We start from the raw sequence: 11358 nt of genomic DNA on the forward strand, positions 1-11358 counted from the left end.
TCAAATATATTCTCTAACAAACTCTTTATTTTTTATTTCATTTGTTGAGTATTCTTTTCCTAATTATATGTAGTTAGTGGTTTGATGTTAAACTAAAATAAATAGCTAAAAATTAAGTTTGATGGAGTGTATTTCCATAATTTCATGCTATAAAATAACTAAGTAAAGATTTTAATAAGTTTGATAATAATGCTCTAAGGAGATTAAAGATGAGAGAGAGAGAGAGAGAGAGAGAGAGAGAGAGAGAGAGAGAGAGAGAGAGAGAGAGAGAGAGAGAGAGAGAGAGAGAGAGAGTATGGGACTATTTTACACAGCAGTGTACCACGGCATTAGAGATGAAATTAGAGGACAAAATTAGGGGGATGTAGCACCCTCTTCGGAAAATTTTGAAACATAAAAGGTCAAAATACAAAGGAAAAAAGGTTTCGAGGGTCAAAGTAAAAAAATGCTTAAACATAAAGGAGCCAAGTGTAATTTACTCGTTCTATTTTTGTAACCACTCACTCTCTGGTTCCATCTCTTCGTTGTGTTGCTGTTCTTCGTTGGCGCCTCGTTCATGGCTTCCAAGCTCTCATTCACTTTCAAAAGCGACCTTCACTTTCCCAGAGAAAAATTCTCAAAACCCCCTCTAACAATCCCTATTTTTCCTCATCTAACACTCAATTCATGTTCTGGGTTTCATTTATCTAAAACCATTTCGAGCTCTAGAGCCTTATCATCATCATCATCAGTCTGTGCTGCTGTGAAAGAACAATTGATACAATCCCCAAATTTAGAATCGACCCAGGACTCTGAAACTATCCCTCCTTCTTCTTCCAAGTTCGTCCTTGTGGTTGGCGGCTCTGGTGGCGTAGGTATATGCGCTCTCTTCATCTTTCACAATGATTTATATCATATAAAGTTTATGGTTTTGTTTAGTAATATTCATGCAATGCAAATCCTATGTTACATGAACTCGGGTGCGGTGAGGATAAGCGTCCGACCTTCAAAAATTTAGATTTTACGATATCCATCCAAAAATTGAATATGGGTGCACACACATGCATGTGTAAGTTAAATAAATAGAAGAAAGTGATAAGAGTTTTTCTTGTCAAATTTGTGGCTTTGAGTTCAAGTCTCGGCCCATTCTCTTCTCTAGGCTTTTTTTTTTTTGGATAAATAACTGAACACTCGGCATAAGGGAATGACAAAGCTAGAAATGTTTGATGAGGATTCAAGTGTCTAAATTTGGTATAGGTGTCGGATACATATTTTAAACCCTTCCCCTTGTTATTTTGGGAGAAATAGAAACTCCATGTAACACGGACGCAAACCAAATCTTGATCTCTATGAACTGCAAGCAAGCAAGTGCTAAAGTTCATGTATACATTCCAAGAAGAAACTTCTGCACTAATTTAAAGTTGAATAATATGTATCATCCCATTTATGATGGAATTTAACGTTTTTATTGTTGTTGGTTTTGTTTTGTCACACTTTCATAGTAATCCATAGACATTCTATCATATTCTTTATGCAGGACAGTTAGTTGTAGCATCATTGCTCAACCGAAATATCAAGTCACGGCTATTACTACGAGATCCTGAGAAAGCAGCTACCCTTTTTGGTAACCAAGATGAGGAAAAATTAGAGGTATGGTTTCCATTTCTCTATGTATCACACTGTTGGCATTGACAAATTATTTTTTGTTTTTCTTTTATTTCCATTTCAGTTTTATGTTTGGTTGCAACTCTCTTCTTGTCCTTCAAGATATTCATTTCTATACTTGAAAAGAGTTTTTAAATTGTTAGGTACGGAAAGGCGACACCCGAAACGCTGAGGATCTAGATCCATCAATATTTGAGGTTTGTGCTTTCAATTCATGTAACACATTTTTTCTGAGCTTCTTTTAGAAGAATTAAAATGGCTCCTCAACTTTATGAATTGCATGATCGTTGATGGTGAAATTTTTTTTATTGATTTAGAAAGTTGCCTTATAGGGTGTCACACATGTTATTTGCTGCACGGGAACGACGGCCTTTCCATCAAGGCGATGGGATGGAGATAATACACCAGAAAGAGTAGGTCAGGATCAAAATTAGTATTTTATTTATATTTGATTATTTGTTATTGATTATTTTAGTTGGTTTAGAATGGAGCATTGCTGAGGCTTCAAACAGCTGCTGGTGAAGATAAAACAACTATGATTGCTGTAAAGTGGCAAACAAAACAAAACTGTAAAGCAATCAAAGTCTATAAAGTGTAATTTCAGTCCTTCATAATTATGTTCTGTGGACAGATTGCAATTACAACAGAAGATGTTGTAAATTTCCCTGAATGTGAATCAAAATTCTAGAAATACTAAAATTTGGCTCTATAAGGGATAATCAGACAAATATTATCCTCAAAACTAAATTCATTATGCTTATCCTGGAAGCATAGGCTTCACCAGGTTGAATCAAATAGGATCTACATAGTCATTGTACTATTCCATTTCAAAGTCTTGGGAAGTCTGTTTATTATTACCTGTCCACACACACACACACATATATATGCATATAAGACGCAAAACAGCTTTGGATCCTGGTTGGAGTTCAAAATTTCACTGTCTTGTAATGCATTGCATGTGTGTTGTGCATGGCACTTCTTTAGTACCTTAAATGCTTTTAACTGTTTATCTTTACCTTTGAAGATTGGGAAGGTGTGAGAAATCTTGTATCTGCTCTGCCTCCATCCTTGAAAAGAATTGTTCTTGTTTCATCAGTTGGAGTAACAAAGTTCAATGAACTACCTTGGAGGTACTGCTCCTATATTTGATAGTAATTAATGATAGGTGTAAGTTGTTGAAAAGTGTTTTGTGGTTCATTAACTCTTTTCTTAATTATCCGTTCCGGCTATTCTTTTGCAGAACATGATCAATATTTGAACTAGTTCATTAACTCACTTTTTCTGATGACCTTTTCACTTATGCTTCATTGCTTTGTTTCGTGGCATATGATTCTATTAGACTTTTTTGTGTGCTTTTGGAGACATGTACGCACTCGCATGGTGGGAATTTAAAATTGTCTTTGTTTGGTGCAAATCTCAAACTGGTTATTAACCCCATAATGTTCCTTACTTTTGGATATATAGAACATTAAAACTTTTTTTTTTCCTCCTTGTTTCCTTTTTTATTTTGTTTTACTCTCTCTTAACTTTTTTCTTGTAGCATCATGAACCTTTTTGGCGTTCTGAAGTATAAGAAGATGGGGGAGGACTTTGTTCGCAATGCTGGTCTTCCATATACTATAATCAGGTCTGAGACACCTAATTGCTATCTTTTATTCAATATTTAGAAAAGTTTCATTCATCTCCAAACTCTGTTCCTTGGACCTGAGTTGCTAACACCTCGGTCAAGGGTTAAAGGACTGGTGGAATGGGAGAAAAGATAAATGGAGGAAGTGCCCCATTTTTTTTTTCTTCTAGTCGGACATGCTGGGGTGGCATATATACCGAAGGTTCATGAATTTGACGAGAATAAAAATTTGACATAGAATAAATATATAATATTTAAATATATGATATATAATAAATATATAAAATTATATATTTTGCTCGCGTCTCCCACGTTTTGTCTCCTACATTTTTTTGAAAATTTGCATATTGTTGTGTCAATGTTGTGTCACATGTCCGTGTTGTTGGTCTTTGGAGAAACTTCTATGCTCCAATGCTTTTTAAATACTTTGTTCATTTCTTATGCTACATATTTTTTTTTTTTAAAAAAAAAAAAAACCTTTTAGAGCTGGGAGATTGACAGATGGACCATACACATCATATGATCTGAATACTCTACTGAAAGCTACGGCTGGAGAAAGGCGTGCAGTCCTCTTAGGCCAAGGTATCTGAAATTCATTTTATTTCTTATTTCTTATATATATATATATTTTTCGGGGGGGGGGGGGGGGGGGGGGGGGGATGAGATAAACATATTTCTTTATCATATGAAATGGATAATGCATTTGTGTATCTATTGAATCCATTATGATTATTTGAGCTTGTTATCAAACTTCACAAGCAACAAGTTCATGAGCAAAAGATACAGATAAATGCAACTTTTTTTTTTTTCTTTTCAAAAAATCTTTTTGATATGGCATGCTAACTTGAATTTCAAAGAGTAAAGGCAATTTAGCGATCAATTTATGGGAAGTAAAATAAAATTGTGTTGTTGCAAGGCATAAAAAATTGAAATGGTTCTCTTCTTAATGTGTTTAAGAAGTGCATTTTTAATTAAGGGTGGTTATGGTAGAATTTAACTAACATGTGGGCAATTCAATAATTTTCCTTTTATCTCATGATGGTAATTCAAATGTGTTCGATGCTCGGCCTTGCCTCCACCTGGAAGTATTGTCTGCTGTGGCTCAGCCCAATAGCTAACCTCACAAGTTTGCCCTTTTGGGCTTCAACCTAGAAGGCGCTTCAACAATGGGGGTGACACGTGGCCCAGCCCCCACCTAGAAATATTGTTTATTATGGTCCCGCCCAACAGCCAGCCTCACGGGTTTGTCCATTTGGGCTATAACCAAAATGGCACCTCGACAATGGAGGTGTCCTGTACTATCCTATGGCCCCGTTTGTTTTCAGAGATGGAATGGAGGGGATTGATAGTGAGGGGATTAATAGTGAGGGGATTGTTAGTGAGGGTCGTTTGTTTTCAGAGATAGAATGGAGGGGATTGATAGTGAGGGGATTAATAATGAGGGGATTGTTAGTGAGGGGATTGATAGTGAGGGGATTAGTAGTGAGGGGATTGATAGTGAGGGGATTAGTAGTGAGGAATTGTTAAATTATTTTTATATAAAATAATAAAACAAATAAAAAAATATAAAAAATTAAAAATTATATTTTTAAAAAAAAAATTCCAATATAAAAAAAATAAAAAAATTTCTAATCCCCTCACTATTTTTCTAATACCATCTCTACCTCCTCACTATGAATCCCCTCCCCAAGGGTATTAGTAATACCAAGGTATTAGTAATACCCTCCCTATCTCTCAAAACAAACAAAGTATTAGTAATACCAAGGTATTAGTTAGTCCCAAGGTATTAATAGTCCCAAGGCTATCTCTCAAAACAAACACCCCATATACTAATCCCAAGGTACTAGTAATCCTAATCCCCTTGCTATAACCCAAAACAAACGGGGCCTATAAGTCTATCTTAGATATCGTCTACAACCAACATGGGATGCCAATAGGATGGATACCAATATTTCAAGATGTGTACAATTAAGGAAGATTCTGCTCGCTTAGTTTTCTACCTATTAACTGATGTTAGCATCTTTTGCGGTTGCTTGCAGGAGATAAACTTGTCGGTGAGGCTAGCAGGCTTGTAGTTGCTGAAGCTTGCATACAGGCATTGGACATAGAACTTACCAAAGGTGAAATTTACGAAATCAACTCAGTCCAGGTAATTATCTTAGATGACTGAATTGAAATATATTTTGTGAGTGTTTGAACATTCTATTCTATTTACATAGACGTATGATGATGAGTTATTCCATTTTGAACACTTTAGTTGTCGTCTAAATTCATCACTGGACAAAATTGAGAGGTTGCTGTGAGAAATTGGATTGTTTAATTACATCAACAACTTTTGTAATTTAAATACACATTGTCTTTCTGAAAGAAACATGCTATTTTTCTAGAATTTTGATACAGAATCAGTGAATGGTAAGAGAGTGGCGGTTTTGATATTAAGAATTATCTTGGTGAATTTTTGTGTTTAAAAGTGATAGGTATGTATTTTTATACATATTTTATGTTTGTATAGTTACTATTTCATAAAACTTCCTTGTTGTGCAGGGTGAAGGACCGGGAAGTGATCCACAAAAATGGGAGGACTTATTTAAAACTGCTCAAGTTAAATAAATTGTCAATCCAATGTTGATATTGTAAAACATACAAATCCTTGGGATTCAAATGTATAGATTCCATATATAGATGGTTTTTATGTACTGGCATTATGGCATATCCCTCTAATAATGTAACTACTATTCTTGTGTAATTTCTCTTGTAATTTTTATAATAGCTCATATGTACAGTGTTAGAGAACTATATAGATATTGTTAGACTCATTTCATAATAGCTTAATAATAATATGATATCAAAGTGTTGGGATAATCAGTCATTTCATTTTGTTTGTATTTGATTTCTCTTTGCATTCCTTTTATTAACTCGTTCGCATTCTTTCTTTTCTGTATAGAAAATCACTTCATCACAAAATTTATTTATATATAACATTTTCAAATATAAAAATAAATGGAGGGTAGAGAATATTTTACGGCAAAATAAACTATATTTTTAGAGCAGTGATTGGCACCCCCAGTTGTAGACGCGCCCGCGGAGGGGGGCCTTATGCTACTACAGTTCGGACTCGCGATTTTGTTGTCGCGGTTCTTAATCTGAACCAAAGAGTCCAAATCTGGCAAATCGTTTTGAGAAACAGTTTTTTTTTAAAAAAGTAGTGCCAAACATGGACTGCTTTGCCAGATACAGAGTCGCCACCTAAATATTTTGAAATGAGGAAATTTAGGAAACCCTGACTCGGTGCCGAAGGCCACATGTCCGTCATCAGCGGAGTTGTCTCGGCTCGGGAGCTTGGGTACGATCGGGGAAGGTCAGCTATGAGCACCCCCTTTCGCCCGGTCCGAAGACCGGCCTCTACTAACCATGATATCCGATTTTGAAAACGTTACGTGTTCTTATTCCATTTATTAGGCTAGAATTACTATGTTATGCGCGCAGCAAACAAGTATAGACTAGATTGCCTAATTTGGAAATAAGCATTGCATATCCGTTTGTTTTGAAAAGCGCTTTGGAATTTGCTACTTGCAAGTAGGCTAAAATACGGATTTCAACGAGTTTTTCCAACTCAAACAATCCAACCTCCACCCACAGGCATTAAAACATTTTAACACATAAGCACTTAGCCGCATGGCAGACATACTGTCATGGCAACACTCACACACATACGGGATGCTAAAGCATAAATACTTACGTCGTACTCCGTGCCAAAACAGTAAACTAGTCAGCAAACATGCATGTCCTAGTTCATGTTAAAAATGGCTAATGCATCACATGCAAAAATGCAATCTAGGCAGGCTCGGCTAACCCTAAACGTGGCATGTGAAATGTGATCAACTACCACATATTCAATTTGTGAATTGAAGTACAAATGCAGTTAGCGTGATGTACCGAGCCTAATGTATGTAATACAAATGTATGGATGCACGCATGCATAGCATAAGGTATGCTAATTTTAAAGATGCCCTAATCTACCATCATAAGCAGGTAAATAAAAGGGAAGAAAGAAGTGGGGATTGGAAGACATACACACCACCCACACACACTTATTACAGATTTACCCTCACTCGGAGGGATCAAATAAATATTACAAATTAATTAACTACGCAAGCTAATTAAATATTACAAATTGCCTAATCAACTAAGCAAATTTAATTAAACTAAGAAAACAGTAAATCGCCTCGGGAAATGCGCCGCCATGCGTGAGCTGCCTCTGTTTTCCTTCATTCACTCCTCTGGAGGTTGCCAAAACGTTAGGACTGCTTCCTTCGATGCTGGGAGACATCACCGGCTGCATGGAATTGCCACCGGCAGTGGGATGTGGCCACCGGCACAAAGTGGAGTTGTCGGCAGAGAAATGATTGCCGGTCGGCACTTTACACTGCCGATCGGCAGAGTGTTCCTGCAGAATCTGCAAATGACAGCAACAGAGGGCAAGGCAAAGCATGGCAGCACATTTCAAGGCATATATGCACCAACCATGTCCCTTATCATGGTAGTGACTCAAAGGGGCATGTGCCTCGATTCTCGGACCACCAATCACGCATTTCCATGCATGATGGCCCAAGGAATCAAGTATGCAACTTTCATGTCAAATGAAATGCAAACCAATCAAACAAATTAAGGCCCAATTCCTATCATCAAGTCAAGGAACAAGGCATGCATGCAAGATGCAATGCAACCTAAGCATGCAAGCTAAGGATGCAACATGACATGGCAACAAGCTTATGCAAGCATACAAGCAAACATGGGACCATGCAAATGGATGTAAAGATGGACTTATACAAGACTTGGGCAGCTCTAATAAGGCCCAAAACAGTAGCCAAAATGCCCAAAAATGGAGGCTAAACACACATGCACACATACACATGTTATGGTCCAAACCTCAATCATTAAGCAAGCAACATTCAAGCACACTTGACAAGAGATTTCATGGACGATTAGCATGCAACATGAGCTCTAAAATCATGCTAAAACATGGTGCCAAACCAAGCAATAAATCAAGCCAAGCACGCAACAAATGGCCTAAGTGCTCAAAACAAACCAATGGAGTATTGAACTACACTTAGAAAGACCAAACATGGCATGAACTCATTGACTAAAAATAGAGTTTTAGGACATTAATACAAGGCCTAAGGATCACTTAGATGGCATCCAATTGACTCAAAAACAAAGGCATGCATAATCACCAAAACATGGAGCATGAGATGACAACCTTACAAGGCATTAAAGGGACAACTAAAGCAAGCATGCAAGCATACTATGAGGTCTGAAATGACATGGTGGATGGTCCTAAATCACCAAATCAATGCAAGAATGGCATGCTACACACTCACACACTTAAGGCCAACAAGCCAAAATGCAAAGGGGATGTATGATGCATGCCAAAATCAACCCAAACACTTATGGACAGACCTAAAACATGTCAAGATAAGCACAAAATCTTCACAAATGTAAGCCTAAAACATGCTAGAAACAAAGGCACACAACCTAAGACATGTTAAGGGATCACAAGACAATACATGGCAACTATGCTAAGCATGCATGGAGTACCAAAACCAATTTAAAATCATGTTATATTATGGAAAAATAAGCATGAAAAACAGTCTATACATGCTCAACACACACTCAAACATAGGCTCCCTTTAGAGGCCAAAACATGCCCTTTTCAAGGACAACAAGGAGAGGGGGTCCCTCTCCTTTTAGAGACTTCAAGGCACCATCTCCACCACTGAAATCCCTCAAGATTTCGGTGGTGAAGAGGCCCAAACACCAAAGTCCCGAAACTAGCACAAAATAGCACAAAATGAGGCCTTTCAAGGCCTAAGAGGGGTCAAACACCCTCAAACCACAAAACACTCTTAATAAACAATCAAGAGGGCCTAAAAACAGAACTTTTTTGTGTTATACAATAAGCATGAAAACAGCTCTAAGATAGGTAGAAAATCAATGCAAAAATGGAGAATAAAGGTGTTAGTTTCTTACCCTTGATGACCCCTTCAACAATGGTACTCCAATGGCCTCCCTTGGCTTGAATCCAACACCAAAACTTCAAAATTAGTCCCTTAGAACCTCAGTAGCTAGACAAAGGTGAAACACTAGGTGTTTATGTGCAATAGTAAGACACAAAACACCTAGAGCACAAAAAGAGAGAGAAAGAGAGGTAGGATGTGTATCTAACCCTAACCCTAAAACCAGAGCTTAACAATGGCTGTCTAAGCTCTCAAAATATCTCAAGTGTCTAACCTCTCAAGCCAAGAGACAAGACTCTCTCTTATAGAGGCTTATTGTCTTGTAAAGCTTACAAGACAAGCTTCCAAGAGAGAGATCCCTCCATACACGTGTATGGAGGGGAGCAAAAGCAAGACAACTGTCTTAAAAATATCTGCAAAAGCAGATGCACAGTAGTCGGCCGGCCAAAAATGCCATCTTGGCCAAAAGTAGTGCCGACCGGCACTAAATAGTGCTGACCGGCAACAAAAAGTGCCGGCCGGCAATAGAAGGTGCCGATGGATAGCCACTGCCGGTGGTGGGTGGGGATGATCTACAAGCCCTACCCTGCCTCTCCAAGGCAAAACACAAGTGTTTGGTGTAAAACCAGGCACTAAACAGTCAAGTTCGGAGATCTTGAGGTAAGGCGCGCTAGCCGAGACCTCCAGGAATTCCAAACGAACACAAACACGGATAATCACCGAGTGTTCAAATGGTGACGTCCAAGTCTTGAGGACGGTAAAAAATGGAGTGTCTACACCAGTACGGAGGCACCCCAGCACCCCCCACCTCCACGTGGGGGGCTGTGGACCAAGGGAAAGTAAAAATAAAAAAAAATAAAAAAAATTCAACCAATCATATGCTGCCACATCACTGGGGATCACTGGGGGTCCTTCAAAACTGGGATTCCAAAGCATTTTTGATATTTTTATGACTTTTTTAGTTCAGTTGTTTTTTCAATATTATGCCAATTTTTTTTCAACTTGCCTTGACGAGACAATATTAAAAATTATTGTTTTTAAAAAGTATAAAAAAGGTAAAAATAAGCTCATTTTTGTAATTTTTGTGTTTGATAAAATTTGATTTATTTTTATCGTCACTGATTTTTTTTTTTTTATAAATAAAATTGACTGTCCTAAAACTAATTTTTTGCATTCAAAGGTGCAAAAATTTTAGAAAAAACAAAAACAAGTCAAAAAAATAAGCAATAAATAAGTCAACATAAACCTCGGTCACAAATGTGGACAAATATTTTTTTTGTTTTTTGAAGTACACCCTATTAACAGCTCCAGTAAAATTTTATTTATACATTGCTTTTCGGCCTCTGTTTTAAATTTTTTTTTTTAATTTTAGATTTTAAAATTTGGGACAATATCAATTAAGTGTAAATTTATAAAAATATTTTTAAATTAATGATAAATTTTACATATATTAAAGTTCAAAGTAATAAGTTTTTTCATTAATTAATAGTTAATTTTTTAAAGTACAGAAGCAGTGTAATTGACTAAAAAGAAAGTTAAAAAAATTAACTTATCATCTTTATTTTTTAAGACTTTTTTTTTAATAAAAAAATTAAAAAGTTATTAAAGAAAATAATTTTCAAACCAACGTTAATGCTCCGTTTGTTTGGAGAAAAGTATTTTTTATATTTTCTGATGTTTGGTGCAATGAAATGAAAGTTAACGAAAAATATTTTTTATAATCAATAAAAAATAAATTTATATGAGCAAAAAATATCTTTTTACTTTTAAAAGGAGAAAATGTTTTTCAAACTAAAATGTTACTAATATCATCGCATTACCACCATCACTCGCCTCCACCACCATACCATCATTACTACGGCCATTACTACAATCACCACCGCCTTCGTCTCAACACCTCTACCTCCACTTTCATTTTATTACCGCCACTACCAAATATTAACACTCCATTTGTTTGGGTGGAAAATATTTTCTACGTAATATTTTTTATATTTTTTGGTATTTGGTACAGTAATAAATAAAAGTTAACAGAAAAAAAAAAAAAAATCATGGTCAATAGAAAAAATCCTA

At 36.4% G+C, this 11358-nt stretch overlaps 1 protein-coding gene across 1 annotated transcript; it reads left to right on the plus strand.

The window, feature by feature from the left end:
• The first annotated feature begins 370 nt into the window (after positions 1–370).
• LOC114276938 (NAD(P)-binding Rossmann-fold superfamily protein) lies at positions 371–6133 on the plus strand. Its single transcript, XM_082899851.1, has 9 exons — positions 371–854; positions 1517–1629; positions 1788–1841; positions 1977–2061; positions 2669–2774; positions 3185–3271; positions 3756–3853; positions 5311–5420; positions 5816–6133. Exons 1-9 carry the CDS (start codon positions 557–559, stop codon positions 5879–5881), a joined length of 1017 nt encoding a protein of 338 aa, XP_082755977.1. The 5' UTR covers positions 371–556; the 3' UTR covers positions 5882–6133.
• The last annotated feature ends 5225 nt before the right edge of the window (positions 6134–11358 follow it).

This window comes from Camellia sinensis, chromosome 12, assembly GCF_055761805.1.
Source record: "Camellia sinensis isolate YWXY chromosome 12, ASM5576180v1, whole genome shotgun sequence".
Lineage (NCBI taxonomy): Eukaryota > Viridiplantae > Streptophyta > Magnoliopsida > Ericales > Theaceae > Camellia > Camellia sinensis.

What these genes read in the sequence shown, in the direction of transcription:
- LOC114276938 (XM_082899851.1), top strand. Translation starts at nt 557, where the DNA reads ATGGCTTCCAAGCTCTCATTCACTTTCAAAAGCGACCTTCACTTTCCC. An exon ending in TTCAATGAACTACCTTGGAG is followed by an intron (nt 2,775 to 3,184) that starts GTACTGCTCCTA and finishes TTTTTCTTGTAG; the next exon opens with CATCATGAACCTTTTTGGCG. An exon ending in CTTCCATATACTATAATCAG is followed by an intron (nt 3,272 to 3,755) that starts GTCTGAGACACC and finishes AAAACCTTTTAG; the next exon opens with AGCTGGGAGATTGACAGATG.